The sequence below is a fragment of the Sinohyriopsis cumingii genome, unplaced genomic scaffold (genome assembly GCF_028554795.1).
Source record: "Sinohyriopsis cumingii isolate HCF-2022 unplaced genomic scaffold, ASM2855479v2 utg000229l, whole genome shotgun sequence".
Lineage (NCBI taxonomy): Eukaryota > Metazoa > Mollusca > Bivalvia > Unionida > Unionidae > Sinohyriopsis > Sinohyriopsis cumingii.
Window position 1 is genome coordinate 4,409,709 of NW_028315879.1, and position 22,448 is coordinate 4,432,156.

The window sequence follows — 22,448 nt, forward strand, 5'->3', positions numbered from 1 at the left end:
GCATTTCTTTTCTATTTTCTTTCCTACTAGGCCAGCATTTAATGTTTAGTTATTTATTAAGTTCCGGTCAGTGTGCTATCTGGTTATATATTTATTGGAACATTTATTCTCATTTGTCACAGCAAATTGTACCTGGTTCAGTGTTACTGTTATTCTATATCTAAACAGTCTCCGCATTTCAGTTGAAGTACAAATAAATCTTTACGTACAGGATCATCTATATTCTAATTTTGAGCTGTGAGATAACGAATGAAATATTCCTTGATCTGAAAACTACGTAAATCTCCAGATCTTGAAAACAGCGGAAAGGGTGACAACACATGTTACTATATGACATCACCTACCCATTTTTAATCTGCACACGACCAGTGAAAATCACCAATGATCCGTTTCTCATTTGCACACGGTCAATGTGAATCACCAATGATCCGTTTCTCATCTGCACACGGTCAGTGTGAATCATCAATGATCCGTTTCTCACACGGTCAGTGTGAATCACCAATGATCCGTTTCTTATCTGCACACGGTCAGTGTGAATCATCAATGATCCGTTTTTCACACAGTAAGTGTGAATCACCAATGATCCGTTTCTCATCTGCACACGGTCAGTATGAATCACCAATGATCCGTTTCTCATCTGCACACGGTCAGTGTGAATCATCAATGATCCGTTTCTCACACGGTCAGTGTGAATCACCAATGATCCGTTTCTCATCTGCACACTGTCAGTGTGAATCACTAATGATCTGTTTCTCATCTGCACACGGTCAAGCTTGCTTCACTAAGGATCCAGTTCTCACCTTGACATGATTAGTGAGCATCGCCATGGATGCATTTTTTCATCTGTCACTGTACTGTTGTAAAATGCTAGTCAGATAGGTTGCCGTGTGTTGTTGCGTTGTTTAAATAGAAGTGCACGAAAATTAAAACATTAGCGTTAATCAGAAGCATATTTCATCTTTACATTTTGTATTTCACAGTACATTTGATACTGAAGCCACATATCCAATTGACATACATATAACAAATCGTAAATGAGATTCTGAGAAGGGTGTGGTTAATGATGACCAATGGTCAATGGTCAAGATGACAGAAGTAATTCAAATACGTTTTAATGAAACACTTGAGCGTATCAAATTTAACCAATTCTGACATAATATTACAATTTTACTCTTTATCTCACGAGCGTACACAACAAACAAAACACAACAACAACAACAACAAAAACACTAAGAATATTGTGTTATTATTGGCAAAAAATACATACGAGGAAGTTTACGCCTGAATTAGCGTCTAGCATTCAGATCAAATTATATTTATAAAAAGAATAACTTTGAATGTATACAGTGCGATTAATGTTTTTGATCGCAACAAATTTTAAAGCAAGGCATAACTACCTTAATAGTAACATACACAGTAGCCCATTTGTTGCTGATTGTAATATGCAAAACAAAAAAATATTTAGGTAAGTTTGCAAATGGAATTATCTCTGATATGCTCCATTTTAGTATTCAATGTATTTTCATTTTAATACCGAGTGGTGGTCTGTACGTTGTCACTTCTTAGTAACGCTAATCAAAGAGTAGCAGATTGTACGTTGTCTCTTTTTAGGCACACAAATCACCGAGTGGCAGATTATACGTCGTATATTCTTCAATACACTAATCACCGAGTGACGGCATCACCCAACATTTCTTGATAACTGGATTTTAAGAAGCCCTCGCTTTTACCCAGAAGTGGTTCATTTTGCTTATAATTTCTATTTTCTAGATGACAAAACTATCTTCTTCTTCAATCTGTATACCTCTTGATCTCATCCTCACTCCATCCATCTTTTTGATGATAATATCTTCGAACTATTTCTTCTTTTCCTCCAATTCTGATTCTTCTTTGGCACTACTTTTATCTTCTAAACTTCTTCCATGTCGATCTTAAGGCTTTCTTAAAAGATGTAGCTAAATTGTGGATTTCCTAAATTGCTAATAAATGCATTTTAAAGAAAAACTGCCTTTTTATTTCACATTTAAAAGCTGATTAAAGTATGTAAATGTACAACAGATATATATTGATATTTAAATTGTATGAGAGCTTTTTGATTCTTATTAAATTTCCAGAATATCGTCCCTTTGTTTAAGTTTGCAAAGCTGTCTTTACTTTTAAAAGAAATTGATCAGTTCTATAGTACAAGTCACACGGGTCATGTAAGTCCACTTATTCATTTTAAATTGATATGAATTGTTCTTTTAAAATGTGACACTATTTTTCTTAACCAAAGTCTATTCCATCCGGATTATTGAAAGCTCTGCACCTGAACTGTCATCAAGAAAGGTGAAAAATATCGATTGATATGGTCTTTTATAATGGTGGAATCGTCACAATATAGGGTAGTGCAAATTTGTTTATCCATATGCGCAGCATTTATTGTGATATCACAGCGAACAACATTCAACCCGGATTGTACTGGATCGCACCTTGAGGTTCATTTCATCCATAACTGTTTTTTAAGATAAAAAGTTTGATTGAGCAATGAATTTGATGACGCCCTTGTAGCATAACATTGGTCGACTGGATTTGTTCCTCCTCCATCTTAGGGCTTGTTCTGAAAGCAAGCTAGACTGAAAGCCATTAGTCGGTTTCTTTTGTATAACGTTTCCATTAGCTCGTTCATGGCACGTTCGAGTTAACATTGGCTACTTTGCCCGAATTCGTTTTCCATATTTCAATAACTGCTAAAGAAAGTGTAATTTAAACTTATTCAGGCTGATTGTTCGAACACATGGGAGCAGCCATATCTGTTCGCTGTGTGCTTAGATTAGGTACGAGTTCCACAAACACATTATGCAAAGAAATTCCAAAGTAACACAGGTTTGCCAACATTCTTTTCACTGTGCATGTTGCAAATTTATACAACTATACCTTACAATAGTCACTATCTAAGAAGTACATAATCTCTGTAGAGCGCCCCTATAAGCTAACCCAACATGTAGTAGCAATAAAAAGAATCTAAACCTACATGTAGTAGTAATGATCAAAAACAACAACACGTTAATTGAGCTGAATGGCTTTCATAAGGTCACATTGAAGCAACCGCACTTCGGGCCTATGCAGATATCAAACCCTACTCCAATAACTGAGCCATTACATAAGGCGGTTAAAACATATGAAACTGCATGAGTGAGAAAACATGAATGAATGAAATTCCAGAGAAGAATGCAGCAAAAAAAGAAAAAACATTGTCATGAAGTGAAAGTTCTCTGGAAAAAAAAAGAAAAGAAGGAAAAGAAAATTATATATATATATATATATATATATATATATATATATATATATATATATATATATATATATATATATATATATAGAGAGAGAGAGAGAGAGAGAGAGAGAGAGAGAGATAAGTATAGTATATTGACTGCTGTAAATTATATTGAAAATCTCGTTAAGTTTTTCAACAATATATTGTGAGTTTATAACTTATGCGGATTACATTATGTTAGATTGTTTCTTTCGTTTATCCTACTTATATCGAATTTAAGAAAAATGTGGTAGGAAAAACGTATTTAAAACCTAAATCAACCTATGCAGTTTAACTGTATGTATATAAACACCTGTCTCTGGAACTGAGGATATTGCAGGTTCTTAAATCTTACTGAACATATTTACTATACCTGCTTCGTTGCTTATCACAAATTACTAAACTGAATACAAAGGTGACAGAGAAATAAACATGCATTTATTGCATTATAAGAGGAGGTCGAAAAGAATAAATCAACATCAGATTAAACGTTAAAAGGTACAAGACGAACTTTTCATTCCAAAAGGCATCACTGTTTTATAAAGTATGTCTGGAATAACGAATGTCGACATTTTCATTGCCCTTTCCATCAGTGGAATTTGACAGAATTCTTTTAAAAAGGTCTACATTGGTGACATATTGCACTTCCAATTTTATCAACGCAGTCATATGTTCTTGCTAATGGAAATGAATTTTGGTTTAGTTACACTGTTCACTTTTCCATAGTCGGTGCACATGCGGAAAGCTTTATGTGCTGTCGGTACAATAATACATGGTGAAATTCAGTCACCTTAACTCGGTTCTATTCTCCGGGATATACTGAATGTCTGTTTTCAAACATTCCTGTTTGGGAGGATCCATTATGTATGGATGCTGTTTCACAGGTGTGCAATCTACATTTCAGTTCAATGTTAGAATAGTATTTGTTTTAGTAGGAACATATGGAAACAAGTACTCATATTCAAATAATAGTTGTCTTAGTTCATATATGTACTGTGATTGCAAATGTGAACGTTTCTGGTTCCAATTATTAAATATTTCTGAATTCCAAAGATTGGTTTCACCTAGGTCAATACAGTCGATTCCATTCCAGCTTTTAAATCATAACAATGTTGGACACGTAATACTTAACTTAATGCATTATTAGTAACACGGTTACCTCTATCAAAATACCCCATAACATTAACATTCCAGGAGTATTAATTCTGTGTAACTTTAAAAGGACCATTGTACTTAGCCTCAAGAGGGCATTGATGTATGGGCATGAGAGCCAGAACGCTATCACTAGGCTGAAAACGCATTTACCTTACGTTTCTGCCATACCTTAGTTTTATTGTTGACTTGTACTTATGTAACGGACAGACAGGTCTGCCATTATTCTACCAATTGGTTTGTCAAATGCAGGAACAGGTTGCAGATAAGCCTTAGGTATCTTTTGGTTAGATTTTCTTACTATTTGACAAATGATTAAAGATCTTGTGAGAATTCTTACTGAACTATAAATGACCAGCCAAAGGAGCTTCATGGACTAGAAGCATGAGAATGTCCTGTCTATACAACTTAGGTTAAAGACGTTGATAGCTCACTGACAACCCGTCACCATCGGCTACTTCAGGTGGTCTAAATTTGGTCATAAGGACCCCATTTTAATAAAATAACAAAGAGGTACGTCTGTGGATTCATCTTCGCTAATAGTCTTCTGAAACAAGCTGGAGAGATCAGTATCTTTTTCCTGTTCTACAATGAGTGATTATCGTTTGTCAATCTGATAAGAACAGAGTAGTAAAAAGAGGATCACTTTGTCCAATACATTTTGATAGACGAATACCAGGAGGAAAGGTGACCTCATCTAATGCCTGACAAGTACGTGTGTCAGCTAAAATAATAATGGCAAGATTATCGTCATTCTCAACAGCTCTCTTTGTCATAGCTCAAGTAACTGCGCAAGATGTGTATAAATCAGTGATTTCATATCCTATAGGATCGACTTTATGATCCAAACAAGGCTTGTCAGTTACAAGCTGATTAACCAAAACCTAATCTTCAGCTAGGCCATTCGCTAGTAATACATGCTTACCCTCAATGGGTAAAGACTCAACTATTCCAACTGTCGAGGGTCATGAGACTAAGTCTGATCACGAATTGACACAATGGATAGGAACATTAACAAAGCTGCACTCTGCTACCTGAATAAAATGAAAAGTACCTGAAAATAAAAGACTCTAAGTTGCTTCCCGTCTCCCTACAAATGTTAATATGGATAGAATTGACAGACCCGCTAATACGTGATGTGGAACCTTTCCAAATAAATGATTCATAATTATCCATAACAAAATCTGACTATGGTTTGTTTGACCCAACCAATGTATTACTTCAATATTAAACCATGATCTCGTTCTATCAGAAATAAGAGCATATGGAATAACTCTGTCTTGATTTTATTTCTTTTTCCAATCTGTAGCATTTAGAGATAATGTTCCCTTTCTTTTTGGTATAGTTGCACGTATGAAGATATAAGGATTTCTGATCAGTCTTATCAGAAACTTGATTTCTAAATGTTGTGGCAGATTGAGATTTCGAAATGCTTGTATGAGACTGCAATAGATTTTATCAGTAAACCTCTGAATGGAAGAGGTACTGACAAAAGAAATATTTTGTGTCAAGGAACAATCGTCAGCTGTATGAACAACATTTTTTAAAGTTTCGACCTTTTGTTCACCAAGTCAGGTCTTTTGTCAATGTGGACGTAGTTCATGGATTCTCCAATTAATGTGTTGTCTGATATTCTCATAGTCTTGACCAACCCTCTTGTCTGAGCACAACCTATCAAACAATTGTTTTTCTCTGGCAAATTCAACATGAGTCGGTCCAGTTTCTATTTTATAGTTCCTAAACCTTTGTCGATATGCCTCAGGTACTAACTCATAACCCCTCAAGATACATGCCTCAAAAACATCATAATGAAACACGTTGTTGTACTGACAGTGAAGTATTGACTTCATGAGCGTTGTCAATAAGTATACTTCGTTATAACAGAGCTCATGCTATAATGACCATTTCAAATTTTCTACATTTGTTTTCAAAATGGTGAAAACATTTATCTACTTCCTTTCTTTAAGAGGGGGTACTAACCTAATATTTTTGGTAGCATCAAAAACTGAACTTCAGTGAAAGGGGAAGTGTTTTCTACTTGCCAGCAATAATACTTTGAATCTAAATTGAAATTTCCTTTCTCCCCTTTCTCTTTCGCTTTGCATCTGTATTAGCCCCCATTCTTTCGTCTTTCTGCAACTGCAATTTTATCTCTCTTTTCTGTCTCTGCTATTGCAGTTATATTTCTTCTATCGTTAGCTGCCTTTGTCTCTCTTCTTCCTGAAACCGCAATTCTCTTTCATCTTTATGTAGTTTCATTTGTCTCTCTATCTTTTCTTTTCCCCCAACTTCATTAGTCTCTCGTCTTTTTGTTTCTCAAGTTTCTTAACTCTTCTTTCCATTTTGTGTCTTATTTTCAATTCTATTACTTTCATGTTACAGCCAGATAGAAACTTTTTAATTGAACCCAAAGCAATTGTATCCAGAATATTCTTTCCAAGCTAATATTGGACCAAAATATTTTTCATTTTTTTTGCTTCGTTAAAGAACCATTCGCCTCGGGAATATCATATTGTCTGGAAAACTGGAGTAATTCATCCTTTTTCAAGGACTATAACCTTTCCTAGCTATTATGTAAAATAAAGCTATCCACTTTAGATACCATTATGAAAGCTTGTTTTGTTCATGTGAAATCATGCCTGGAACTCAGAAAATTCCGAAACAAAGTGAATATCAAAACCAAATATTTTAATGAAATTCGTATCTCTCGGAGGAGCTCCCAATTTTCTGTTACGACTCTATGGCCTCAACACTAAGTAGCGGAAAAGAGAAAGACCAACAAGTTTTTTAAAAGTCAACAAATAATTGTATTCCCTGGAATACAAAGTGAAACTTTAAAAATAACTTACAGTATTGTAAATTAAATCCCAGCTAGTCCTGCAATTTCTATCACAAGTCCAAATAAGGTCTAACTAAATTCCACTTGTATTACATTTACATTTCAATACTTAATTTGTTGATGTACCTGTAGTATTGAATGCAGTAGTGTGCTAATAGCCTGGATTGTGGTGATGTGCTAAACTCTTTGGATTATCAAAACAATATAATCGAAAAATGTTAACCGCTCCGGTGGCCTAGTGGTTTGAGAGTTCTCCTCAGATACGGAAGGTCGTGCGTGCGAACCCCGGCCGAGTCATACCAAAGACTTACAAAAATGGTACTAACAGCTGCCTCGACTGGTCGGCCTGGTGTTAGGATAATGTGACTGGGTGGGACATCATGCTACATGTCTACGGCATGATGCCCCAGTGCTAGACATCACTATAAACTGCCACATTGCAGACAGCGTAGAGATATGGTTGAACAATTATTAAAGCTGCGTTAAAAATCCAAATCACATCACAACACATCCAAAAATGTTCTCGTCTAAATTCATTATAATTCCAAATTAATTTTTCTGTCCAAGAATATTATTGCAGAGTGCTATGTATTTAAAGTGAATAATAAATTGATTTAATAATTCCACCTAACTGAAACAATGAACACAACAATAAGACTTATCCTGCTAAAGATGTTGATACAATAATTAATAATTACTCAAATTAACAGCATTATGTAAAAAGCTAAGACAAAAAAATATGACTAGGACAAAATCTCACTTACGAAACATTCTAAGTTGTCAGCAAGGTCAGGTCTATAACTAATATTATAATATAAAACATGACAAACATGAGATTGGCCAAGCTTCTCCACCGGAGAACTTCAATGTCCTGATCTCATATTAAGATAAATATATTTACTTCCATTGATAATGGTCCTAATATTTAATATATTCTCACAGAGAATTATTAGCTGTTTTATGTTATTTGCAATATCAGTAACCCTACTCAAGTTGATTTGATTTTGGACAAGGTCAACTACAAAATACAAATGTATTTAACATCAAATCATTAAGAAAAGCCAACAATTAATGCAATTATGTTTTTTTTGTTTATTTAGTGTTTTATGCCACGTTAGCAATTCCTTAACCACATCATAAATACCAGTTTTTTTTTTTCCGGCTGATTGTCAAGAGGGACCCAGCAATCTTCAACAATGATCTCATCATTTTCTTTAGTAGATATATAAATGATTTGACAGTCTTACTGAACACTAAACGGCCTTCTTCAATTTCATCAGGTCTGATTGACATCGTTTTCTCTGCATAAAATGGACAAGTTTCCTGGTACGTTACATCCACAAACTTATGGTTATCTGCACTTAGCCCAACAAGAAACTTGCGAAAACTAATGCTTTTAGATGTTATCGTACATCATCACATCGGACCAGTGTCCCATGCTGTCTGCCTACTCCGTTACCTTACGAAAATCCGGATCCATTAAAGATGTCATGTCTGCTGTCATTGAAAGTAGTTATACTGATTGCGCACGCACTGAGTTTGCTTTGTCACTACGGATATGGAAGACACCACTGCAATGCACCTTGCGAGCGAAATCTGTGCATCGAGCGAAATGTTATTTTTTTTTAAAAAGTGTCCGTTCTTGTGGTATAATTTAGTTTCTTGTTGTTGTTATTTCCTCAAGTTTAGAACCTGCCTGCTTCTGATCAACCCGTTCACGACACTGCATTAATTAGTAAACTCGAACTAATGCGCTACAGTTGCAAAGTAAAACAAAATATAAAATATATTTAAACAAACAAAACAACAATAGCACGTTTCCCGCGACGTGCAACGCTCCTAATGCAATGCAATCAATGACAATTAATCTTTATAAATATATGTTTCTCAAATGGTCTTTTTTTTTTTTTTTTTTTTTTTTTTTTTATTTGGGGTCGCTTAAACACCAAATGACCTATAGATAAGGTCAGGATATAAAAATACCCGAAATACACTATAATTGATGGATGTGATGAATTAGAGTGCAAAAATGAGGGTTTCTTTAAATTTGAAAGGAGGAAATTGGGCGAGAAAAATAATCCCTTTTGGGGTTTTGCACAGACACAAGAAGCTCTACGCCGAGGGGTTACGTGTCTAATAACAAATAATGTAACAACTCTGCCAAGATTTCTTTGTCTTAGTGCAGACCAAAACATAATCGTTGCTCTAATCATGCGCATGCAAAAACAAAGTTTTTGTTTATGACGTCCTAATAGTTTTCGATGCGGTCAACACTTTACACCGAACCTGAATAAGATTGGGAAAAGACTAAAAACATGCCACAACATAGCGTCATTGGTCGATGTTAAATTAACTTTAAAGGCAATAAATTGAATCACTGTACTCAAAATTCAATAAAATTAGAACGGGAAAGTCCCTTTATAGCCAAAACATGAAGAATAAAACTTTTATTTAATATATATATTTTTAATATGGCACTCTTCTTTTCTAAAAGTACCCAAGGGGAGTAAATCTCACTTGAATAAATGTATTAACTAATTCCATTGAAAATTATATATATATATATATATATATATATATATATATATATATATATATATATATATATATATATATATATATATATATATATATATATATATATTTATGCATATATATAATGAGGAATTTGTATATTGCCTAATCTTTAGAAGCTCTAAGCACTTTACAACATTAGAGAGCACTTATAACATAAAAAATGGGTAACGATATGATTACAAAACGCAAACACCGTGAAATTAGAAAATATAAAACATGCTCAAAATGTTAAAGTTTGTTCTTGAAGTCGACATAGGTGAGTTAATATTAATTCTCGGCGAAGTAATAGGTAGGTATAATATATATATATATATATATATATATATATATATATATATATATATATATATATATATATATATATATATATATATATATATATATATATATATATATTGATTGATTGTTATGTATATTTAATTTAATTTAATTATTCGTTTGTTAGTTTTAATTTTTTAAACTTATATTACACGCTATTGTAATGCAATATTGTATATTGAATTTGACCTTGTCCAGAAATTCAGTTAAGTTCTGTTTCAGTTTTTTTAGTTCATTGACAAACACCTAATAATAGAAACAATGTATCTAGTATCTGACCCTAATTCAGAAGCAGTGACAGTTTTGGTAAACAACTTTGGTTAAAATTTTCTTTCTCAGAGTAAGAGTTTTTAAGTTAAGTCAAGGCCATACCTGGACGACGTGCTACTTATTATGTAACAAACTTCCATTCCTTCTGGAAAGATAAACTCTTGACCCCCATCTGGATATCTTTTTTGCCTTTTAGTTAGTCTTGTAATTCATTTTATGATAAGAATTTTGTTAGTCGTGCCTTAACACTTGAGAAGTCAAGTTCTTCTATGTTGTAACCAGTTTGGGGCTGAATTTTTATTTTCTTCAAATTATTGAATTTCAAGTGATTGTTTTCCCTGGAAATGCTAGTGCTCCAAATTAATTCTTGGCCAAGAACATTTACCGAAATTCATACAGAATTCAAACACTGGAATAATATTTGCTGTGATTCAACAAGAAACTGTTGATATGACAGCACTTTGCAGGTTACAACAGACGTCGTCGTCTTCCATTTTGGATTTCGTCGGGATTAAAGGACTTTTTATTACTAGGACTTCTTTCTGATATTTCTTGGATTATTTTTGGACTTGATTCGTGAAACCGTAAGATCCTTTTCTCATTTTTCACTTGATATTCTAGGGAAATAAATTATTTGTTAAATATTACAAAGATTGTGGTATTCATTCCATTCTGTTACTATTTCTAAGAGCATATATATATATATATATATATATATATATATATATATATATATATATATATATATATAGATATAGATATAGATACATACATACATACATACATAATAATAATAATAATAAAGAGCGTCTGAATTTGAGATGGCGAGCAATCAGAGTTGCTCTGGTTTCTTATTTCATGTATTGTATTTTCTGTATTGATTTACCCCTAATGACCTTTTTTGTTTTAACTTTTATATTTCTAACCCCACAAAGGGTACACGTTACATATATATATATATATATATATATATATATATATATATATATATATATATATATATATATATATATATATATATATATATATATATATATATTGAATGTGTTAACGTGAATATAACAAAATCGGGTAGGTTACCAGTCACATGCTTTTTGTATCTGCAAAAGTCCTTGTGAAGAATGTGCATCGAATTTCTCAGTGTCAAATTTCAACAAATGTATATGAAGGAAACTTTTTATTGCAGTATTAAAGACATGCAAATGGATGTGAATTCCTTTCCAGACTTTCGTTATGCTTGTTTCTATCTATGTCTCGGTTTGTGGTGATGTTGATAATTCGCTGAGTGTAATCGACACGTCGGGCGTAGTCGGTACGTCAGATGTAGTCGGGCCGACGGATGTATTCGGTAAGCCGGATGTACTCTGACTCGCCATGGCTAGAATGAAGAACACAAATACAAATTCTCTCTCTCTCTCTCTCTCTCTCAAAAGCATATTATATGGAGTAGATAACATTTTCAAGCCACAAAACAATCTAAAAATGTTAGCAAGTTGAGAAATATCTAAACATCTGCTGAAAGGTTCCGTCGTAATGTAAATCAAAGTGTCGTGATTTTCACCAGTCTTCGACAGTAAGGTTTTAAAAATCTATTGTATGTTGGGAGAATCCTAAATTACTATACAAATCAGTAAAGGTTTTTAAAACAATATTTCATGGCGACCACGAGTCACTTCACTAAGTTTGGTCATTTTGGACATACTCCCGGTTCTTCTAAGGAATAGCTTAATAAAGGTCTAATTCCGCAAAAGCTCAACATAAAATGGTTGTCCCTTCTATTTTTAACTCTGAAAAAGCCCACCATATATGGATCTATTTTCGTAATTCTAAGTTCTTTGAAGGCCTCATCAAGCAGCTTATGCGTGTTGAGGATAGGTCTCGACTCAGGTGGTTGTTGTCGTTCTAGTGGTTTTGCTGCCTTAGTGGTTTCTCTTGCTTGGATGGTCAAATCACTGCTTATTGTTTGATTTCAAACGATCTTGTTCTTTTCATCCACTTTTCGTCAATGCCAACCGAATATAAATTTCTAGTATAGATTAGATCGTATTTCGCTTCAAAATTTACATGCCCATCAAGAATGGGCTGAAACTGAGCCGCGAAGAGAGCGCTATCTTTCATCGCTGTTGACATGTGGCTCGAGATCCTATTAGGTCCTTTTGGTTTTCACAGTTGGCGGCTAACGAAATTTCCTGCACTGAAAACTAGATCGCAGCTTCAAGAAGTTACTTCACTAACAGTTGCAATGGGTGCGGCAATAATGGTTGACACAATGTAGATGCCCGTCACGCCAAAGTCCAGATATACGACTGTCAGTGTGGTCTCAATGCAATCCAGCAAGTTTACTATGGTTGGTTTCGGGTGCTCGGGGTGGTCCCAGTGCTCAGTATCGGTTTGCATTGCATCATTGTTCAATCTTAATGTGAACTCGTACGTGTCAACCCCGTGTTGGCGCAGTAGTAATTTTGTCGATGTCAGACACGCGTTTCATGCTTTCATGCTTATCCAATACTCAGTCGTCTATAATAGGATTATTAGGTGGCACAAACTATTCCTTTCTTGTCTATCTGACTACCTCTGTGGCTTTAGATTTTCCGGGTCAGATGCCCTTTTAACCCAAAACCTGAAACAAACAATCAAAAGGTTGCATTTGTCAGCACGTCAATTAATTTCAACGCAGCCATAGGTGCGTCCAGTTTGTACCACTTTCATTCAAAGCATGCTTTTCAAATAGTTAGTAGTATTACGATAAAGAAATTATTTCCGTCGCGGGCGCCGGCTCGTACTTCATTAAGCTCCACTGGGGTCGTGGTAACGAAATGTTGCCATCGTTTGCAATCCGTTTAAATGGGTCGTTAATGGCACATAATGGCAGTACCACCGCTCGTGCTAACGTCTCACACGAATACTTTACAACTAGGCTTAGGTTTCATGTTTGCTTCTTAGACGCGACGGTCTCAAGGTCAACCTACAGACAATGGGATTCTCAGCCACTCTAATCATTAATTAGAATCTGCTGCCTAATATTTGAGCTGACGTTCAGCGACTACACACGATGCGCTAATAAATTGGCAGGTTATATCATTAGCGGTATCTCTATGCAGTTCGATATCCTGATCTACTCACATCTCACGCGTATAATCAGTCACAATGCATATGGAAAAGATTCTATCTTGTACACCCGAGTGCTGCGCCATTGCAAGTTCGTGATAAAGAAAAAAATATGACTCATATTGAACATCGGCCTGATCACGCCAGCAAAATGCCCCGAGGCTCTGATGCTCTGTGAGGACGCGCGCGATTCTCAGTAATTTTACAACCAGTTTATTGACAAGGTGCCACAGACAATCAAGAGTTTCCCAAACGAAATATATGCCAATGGCAAAACGCGATACAAGCAGTTGAGGTAGGTTCTAAAAGTAATTGCGAGGTTGTCTTTCGAACACTCCGTTGGAGACTTCTGTCAAACAAGTTTGTCCTCGTCATTGACTTGAGGCCGACTGATGACAGGTCGGAAACACGCATCGAATCCCAAGCAGCGGAAGTCTTACATGTGTAAGGCCACTTTCTGTCAGATATCTCCTAACGTCTAGGCAAGTCTCCTCAGTGGGGCATGTTCTATAACCTTGATGAGTTCCTGCAAGAATTCTCAACATCTTAGTGTGTACTTTCAAACTGATCGACTTGACTTTAAACGATCACTTTGCTTTTGTCTTCGTCATCTGCTCTACTATTTGCATCATCAAGAGATACAAAAAGCCGTGGGCTCGTGGCGAAATATGCACTTCAGCATATCTGGTCAACTTTTTGTGTCTTTATCTGGATGCAATGTTTTGTAAGCTCGCTACCATCAAGCATCCTCTATTCTGCGATTATGTCTTTCTTTCTGTCGTATATTTTAATGGAACGACCCTCGCTTAGCTCACCTTTTCAGCCGCCATGACCGCATCAGCATGTGGTTCATAACCCAAAAGTACAACGGCGGTGCCTGTGAGTTTTGCGAGCAGACTTTGCTGATAGCCCTGTTTTATTGCAAAGACAAATGCTCATTTAGAGATATGCTGAGAGAAAACAAAGTTTGTACATTTCTTAAAAAGAACATTTTGGTAAGTTCCTTCTGTGCAGACTCACCAGTGCCCTACCTGTGTGTTTCCACCTGCCATATTGCGTAGTATGGCATAAATCTTGTGGCCTTAGGTTACGTGCTTCATAGAGTCAGGTGATCTGAGAACCATACCCCAACCTTCATAAGTGACATATCAAAGGCTGCAAGTCACCTTGATATTGAGGGGCGGTCAAGCTAGAAGTAACAATAATAGCAACAAATGAAACATTAGCAAATCAGCATTTCCACCTGTCTGAGCAAATGGTTATATGAGCGGAGATATAATGTATATGATATGGATTTTTAACGTAGCTTTAACAATGTTTCAGTCACATCGCTACGATGTCTGCATTGTGGCAGTTTATAGTGATGCCTAGCGCTGGGACATCATGTCGCAGACATGTAGCATGATGCCCACCCAGTCACATTATCCTGACACCAGGCCGACCAGTCCTAACACTAACATCTTAATGCTGAGCGCCAAGCGATGAAGTTGTAAGTACCATTTTTGAATATCTTTGACTCCGCCGGGGATCGAACTCATTACCTTCCGCATCCGAGGCGGACGCTCTAACCAATCGGCCACCGGAGCGGTCAGAAATAATGTATAAACCTACTTCTTACTTTTGCAGACATAAAGGCGAGAAGATGAAAAGGTTGCAGAAACGCATGCCACATATAAGGCTAAACTGAGGCTAGGATGATTGCTTTCTTTGGGGGTCGTATATGCTTGGCCTGTACATTGCCGACGTCAGCCACTTACTGAGTTAGACAACCGCTTGAACATTGCAAGGGATTAAAAAGATGATCCGCTCATCCGGGCTTCTTTGACAAGTATCAGCAACCACCTCGATTTCAGAAACGGTCCGATACTGGCGCCAATTGTAGATGGTATGATAACATACAGGCATGTTGAGAACAGAATAAAAAATAACAAACGATGAATGCGACAGTGGAACCGAATGAAAAGCGTTAATTGCTGCCTAAATCAGGACCGTTAGCGGTACCAAATTCAATGCCGTCGGCGCTACCATATCAGGAAGTAACGCATATGATACAATTTAAAAGCCTAAGTGGACTTATTTCTGGTAAAAGGCTTGCAACAACACTCTTGCCGCTCCCGTACAAGCAAGAACAGCAACTGCTGAAAGAGTGCTAGATAGCTCAATACGATCTTGTGTTTCCTGGATATGTCTAGTTTTGGTGGTTGACCTCGCCTACGCCTTATTCCACCGCTCACCATATTAAAAAACAGCAGTAAAAGCAGCAGTTCCACTGGATCAACGCCTGGCACTTTTTATATGGAATGTCAGTACGCAAAATACAAGAGTTCTGTACCATCGTAATTCAATGGCTTCGGAAGCATCCTTTTTCATGAAGCAAGACTCGGTGGTCTTGAAGATGGGTATATGATGCTTGTCAAATGATGACAAGCGATGAAACAGGCGACAGCCTGTATCTCGGTGACAAGCCAAAGCTTTCTGACTTCTACGCCCCTCGTCCCGACAATAAAATTAAAATATGATGCGTGCCTTATGAAACTACTAACAAGCCAGCACACGTGTTTTTGCTGTCCACGTAGAACATTGACCCTTGGAGAAGTTGATATGATAAAGAACACTATTTTAAGCCGCTCCACCTGGCATCGCCCTGTTCATTCCAACCGCAGCTAGCCGCACACATTGTGGAACTTATCTAGTTTTAAGCCCCGTCGCATTTTGGGCCTGATCCTAGTGTTGTGGTCTCAGCCGTCCTTTCAAAGAACATTTCAACCCCACCTTGAGTTCGTCCCCAATGGCTGGCTGATGCAAGACATCATTTTAAGGCTGCAGGTAGAGTGTGTACCAGACCAGGGACATCGTCCAGACCATATCTTTGGTTATGGGGGCCCTGTAAAGATATTTACAGCTAATTTGAGGCGATGTCCGTCTAGGTTCAGAAAGATAAACATGATGACAATTATATTGATGTCAAAACTGTGTGTTAGAGAAGGAGCATCAACGGACTCCCACGAGGACTCTTTTTCTCTCCCTCTTTTAGCTCAGTGAAGAAGGTAGTTATACATATAATATGTATATCAATGTATATATTATTTAACAAATGGGGGTATCTTATCAACTGGTACGATTTGAGATTAACTTTAAGAACATTCTAGACAGATATTTTGCCTAATATCTCTTCCCACTCATCTTTACGTGTATCCGCTGAAGACTGAGTGTCAGGCATCAAGGGATGGCATGTTCTGCCCCTGTGTTCTGTGGATTATGAGAATATATAGAGTGAGATATCAATCTCAGAATCATTTTCCAACTTGACGCTTGCATTAGATATACCTTGGATCCAGCTTGTAATGGTCTTTGGAGAAGTAAAGATAGGAGATATAGTTTTTAGACGCGGATATTAAAGCCACCTTTTTCTATCATCTTCCTTTGTGAATTCATTAAGTATATCCTTGGCATATAATGTGTTTACTATTGAAACCTGTAGCAAAACATATATAGCAATCACTATAATCCTCAGGCAGCAGTTAGCGGGTATGACGTCATCAAAAGAAACTATCCAATGAATTACGAATCGCTTTGCTTACTTTTGCAGCGCTTGTTTCATATCGACGAAAGAGCAAGTCATGCGAAGGACTTATATTGAAAGAATAATTAATAAAGTGTAATTGTCGAAATATGAGAGGATTTACATTCTGCAAAACGATGGGGTTACACGTCAAATTGCAAGCATTTATAGCAAGCAATGCCTAACATTGAATACAATAACCCCCACCCCCCGAGACGCACGATGAACACTTGTGGTAAACAAGAGTAGTATTATTGACTCGATTCAAAATGTCTGTGTTTTGTGTGCATATTTTGATTTGATATGGTAGCGTTAACAATTATTCAGTTATATCGCTACGAGGTATACAGTGTGACAGTTTATAGTTATGTCTATCACTGGGGCATCATTCCACAGATATGTATTATCATGTCCCACCCAGTCACATTATCCTGACACCAGGCCAAACAGTCAGTGCACTTGGGGGAAGGGGCGAGTGGCCGAATGGTCTAAAGCGCTCACAGTGGTTCTACCAGGGGTATTCCAGGGTTCTTCCTCCACCAGTTATACTGGCCACCATATATAGCCTATCTTGTGCTGAAAAGAGGCGTTAAACCCTACAACAACAATAACAGCAAGTCCTTACACTAACCTCTTAATGCTGAGCGTTAGACGAGGAAGCTGCTAATACCATTTTTAAAGTCTCTGGTATGACTCTGCCGCAGTTAGAATCTGCGACTTCCCGAAACTGAGGTAGACGGTCTAACCACTTGGCTACCAGTCTCAAAATGTCTTTAAAAAGGCGGGTAACTTTCTGGTTAACATGTAAGAAGGGAGATACTGAGAAACATTGACTACGGATTATAACGATAGCTGTCTTGGAATGAAAATAAATAGCCATATTTACCACGATAACGTATTTCGCTTTCTAAAAATATCTTAAACCAATGCATCCAAAGTGCTGGCTATTGCCGGAAATACCGTACATAATTGCAAGTGTATGACTTTGCATTTATACGTAATGTATTCATATATAGCAGGGGTACACCACCTTTTTCGACCAAGGGCCAGATTGCATTTTCTATAACCACTAGAGGGCCTTAAACACTAATTTCTTTGATATAATTACTGTTCACGGGCGAGATTTCTGTGTTGTTTTAATTTGCCCTGAGGGCCGGACAGAACATCCCTAATATACGCATATACTGTACTATATACTAAGCATAGTTTTGAAAGTGCTTAGAAAGGGTACATACGATATTGACAGATTCACTCATTATTCTCAAGCAACCAGGCTTTACTCTGACAGCGCTTGGACTGTGTACATATCATGTTGATATATTCACCCATTATTCTCTGAGTATACATAGACTATACTATGACTGTACTTTGAAAAGGTACATACCATATTGACAGATTCACTCATTTTTCTAGAGAACAAAGCTATAATACGACAACGCTTAGACAGGGTACATACCAAATCGACAGATTCATCCATTAGTGTCAGTTAGAAAGGCAATCCACTGAGCATACATAGACTATACTATGACAGTGCTTAGACAGGGTACATACCATATTGACAGAATCACCCATTATTCTCATTCCAAAGGCAATACACTGAGGATACATAGGCTATACTATGACAGTGCTTAGACAGGGTACATACCATATTGACAGAATCACCCATTATTCTCATTCCAAAGGCAATCCACTGAGCATACATAGACTATACTATGACAGTGCTTAGACAGGGTACATACCATATTGACAGAATCACCCATTATTCTCATTCCAAAGGCAATCCACTGAGCATACATAGTCTATACTATGACAGTGCTTAGACAGGGTACATACCATATTGACAGAATCACCCATTATTCTCATTCCAAAGGCAATCCACTGAGCATACATAGACTATACTATGACAGTGCTTAGACAGGGTACATACCATATTGACAGAATCACCCATTATTCTCATTCCAAAGGCAATACACTGAGGATACATAGGCTATACTATGACAGCGCTAAGGCAAGGTGCATACTATATCGACAGATTCTCCAATTATTCTCAAGTAACAAAGCTATACTATGACAGCGCTTAGACAGGATACATACCATACTGACAGATCCAGCTGTAATTCTCCATTAGCAAGGCGATACTCTCACATGGATAGTCATGCCAGTGACCAGAATCTGCATATTTCAGCAGAACACAATCCTCTATTCCGTGGGCAAGGTGAAGGACGCCAGCATTCGGTCCCTGCCTCGCGCCCCAATATGTGAACTGCGGTGACTCGCCTGAATAATAATAATAATAATAATAATAATAATAAAATAATCATAATCATAATAATAATAATAAAAGCAAAAGCAAAAAATACCTGGATTAAAAAGGCAATAAACATGCACATGTTTGAATGCAGTTCTCACATGTTCGTAGTCAGATGAAACATTATATAACAGAAAATGTGAGTATTAACTTAAATGTGATATTTCCGTCAAGTCGAGGATGCATGCCAAATGGAATCGGAGATTTAGGAAAGAGTGGCATAAGAACCAAAAACAATTTGTGATATGATGTGCTTGTATACATATATGAAAAGATCTTCAACTTACCCGTTATCCACTTGAAGACTCCCTCCTCAGCGATGTCATTTAGACCTATCCACACACCGAGACCACCGAAGTTTAAGGACCCCAGGACGGACATTATGAAGTGTTCTTCTTCGATACTATTAATCACAACTAGATGGCCGCCTTTGGATGAGCAGTCCTTCTGCGCGTTATACCAGCTATCATGGCGATGAGACAGGAACTCATAACAGGAACCGCTGTGCTCAAACACTCTCAAATTAGGGCCTCTTTGAAGGTTATTAGGGCAAAGGTCAGTGATGTCGGACACTGAAAGTTTATAGAAAAATATGGTCCAATCTGATTAAAATCGAATCTTCACTGTTCTACGTGACTATCTTACTGCGACCGCTTAGTGGTCATGTTCTAGTTACCTGTATTATTACTATAATCGCTAATTTTATTAGCCAGTCAGATAAAGCCATATATTCACGCTTGGTCGAGCAGTGTTGCTGATGAGTAGCAATGTGTACCGAATGATTCAATTCACTTTCAGATTTTGAAAGCGGCATTTCCATTGGCTAATCAAATAGTTACCAGAACATGACCCTTAATAGGTCGCTATCTGACCTTCACGTGGGACGACGGAGATCTGATTTTAATCAGACTGCACCATGGTCCTCATGGCCAGTCACACGGTTACAATCTTTTTTGTGCATTTTGGGTGGCGCCCATCAGTTTCGTATTTATATCCATAGGGTTAGAATTTTAAAGAAAAAGAATTTGCTTCGGGTTTCCTCGATGGTTATACTGGCTGTTTAAAAAAGACCTTGTATATCTTAGCTATTGTTCAAAGAACCTTAAATTCCCTTTGTATGTATGATTGATGGGTGTAATGTGGGTTATAGAGTATACAGCTTAGCCCTACTCCATGTGTACATCTTTCAAAACGCTGCTAGCTCCACTTGGTCATTTTTACTTCCTGAACGTCAGAGGTAAATTGTATAAAAAAAAATGTGCCATAACTTTTTTTTTTTTAAATGTTATATATTTGGTAATTCATTCATTGCACTACCAGAAGGTAGTATTGTCTAGTCTGGCAAAATTCATTTTCCCTATTTTAATAGCTGTAAAGTTAGGGTACATTTGACTAATTCAGGCTGATATTATTAGCACAAGGGAACAGACATTTTAGTTAGCAGTGTGCTTAGTTCATGTATAATTTCCAAAAGTACAATATTCAAAGAAGTGTCAGCCACATTACAGCAAAGTAACATAGAGGTATGCCAATATTCTCTCCACTGTGCATGTTTAAACTGCAGACAACTTCACCTTACTTACGTCACTCTCAAAAGTACATACTAACTGGTGAACGCCCCCTTACATATCAACGTCGATAAAGCCGCAATATGTACACTCTTGGTTATCTATACGACAACATGGTGGGTTTGTGGAGATGCAGTGGACCTCTAGTTCGCATATATACTGGCCCTATGCATGAAAAAGATTACTAGCCGTGAATCGTGGCTTTAAGAACATTTTGCGATACTTTATTATTTATGGTCACTATGCAGATTTTAACGAATCATTGGGATTGGTTGTGTATTTGTACCTTGATAAAGCAAAAACCAAATGAACAATTATATCACCTGCGATGAAAACGAAAAATAAAAATGAAGAAATTTATATTATGATGTTCAGAAATATGAGCATCTGCCATTGCAGAAGTAGTAACTAACTGGTACTTGTTGTGGCAGAATAACCAATGGTATGAACAGCGGTAGTCAAAGCAGCAGTTGTAGTAGCATCGTTGATAGTAGTAGTAGTAGTAACAGCAGCGCAGTTGTTCATTTTATTTTATTATGTGTTACTGCAGGTAACAGAGAGAAGAAACAAAAAACACAAGCACTGTTACCAGAACAGTTCAAAGGTAGAAATACTGAGCAAAGGTTTAATCGTCTATGCGTTTATAGTTTATGCCAAATTAAAGGTCCTGGTGGCTCGCTTTGATCAGTTTTTCATTCAGTTCTATTCTACTGAACATGTAAATTGTGTACTTTTGAGAGAGAGAGAGAGAGAGAGAGAGAGAGAGAGAGGTGTTAATCCTTCGTTAAAGATTGTGTTATAATTGTACGGACTACCTACAGCTCAGAAATGAAATAATTTTCGAACACTTGTGTAAAACAGTCATTCTGGGTTTTGTTGTGTCGCGGTGGGATACGTGTTATTGTAAACAGTGTTGACCAAAGCTGGCAAATGAATCAAAATGTTGAATTACGCTGTCTGTTTATCCCAGTATGCAAATTAGCATAAACTTACCATATATCTTTGCAAACAACACAGCTAAAGATATTACAGTTTGGAACGCCGCCATAGTATGTGTCCTTGCTAACAAACCGCTTTTCCAGTCATGGTGGGAAGATTAAGGTCGATGACGTTCGATAAGAGTTTCTTATCAAAGTGCACCAAGGACACGGCCGGCTAGAACGTCAGCTGGTACAGAAAGGAAAATAAAGAGATAGGCACTTCTTTATTATATCCCTTGATAACTGTTCATTTATTTCTTTATTGCGTTCTGATAGTGATATAATCTTTGTGACATCATCGATGACGATGATAGTGATTACAGTGGCGATGATAATGAAGAAAACATCAGTGATGCTATGATAAATTTGATATCGACACACTTCGCATTGGAAACGTAAGGCTAGTTTACACACTCGTGCTAGCAGGATACAATTTATCAGCATGACTGAAATTCAACTGAGCAAAACTTG

At 36.7% G+C, this 22,448-nt stretch overlaps 1 protein-coding gene across 1 annotated transcript; it reads right to left on the reverse strand.

The window, feature by feature from the left end:
• Nucleotides 1-11,613: 11,613 nt before the first annotated feature.
• Nucleotides 11,614-22,147, reverse strand: LOC149774466 (C-type lectin domain family 10 member A-like). The gene is made up of 4 exons (XM_089945172.1): nt 21,991-22,147; nt 19,717-20,001; nt 19,216-19,398; nt 11,614-11,829 (listed from the first exon to the last, which is right to left on the reverse strand). The coding sequence occupies exons 1-4, from the start codon at nt 22,043-22,045 to the stop codon at nt 11,699-11,701; spliced, it is 654 nt and encodes a 217-aa protein (XP_089801298.1). The 5' UTR covers nt 22,046-22,147; the 3' UTR covers nt 11,614-11,698.
• Between the last annotated feature and the right edge of the window lie 301 nt (nt 22,148-22,448).

Coding starts and splice junctions, on each gene's coding strand:
- LOC149774466 (XM_089945172.1), bottom strand. CDS start 22,045: ATGGCGGCGTTCCAAACTGTAATATCTTTAGCTGTGTTGTTTGCAAAG. Junction 20,002..21,990: donor GTTGTTTGCAAAGATATATG/GTAAGTTTATGC, acceptor ATAAACTTTCAG/TGTCCGACATCACTGACCTT. Junction 11,830..19,215: donor CAGCTGGATCTGTCAGTATG/GTATGTATCCTG, acceptor TCTTCATTCTAG/CCATGGCGAGTCAGAGTACA.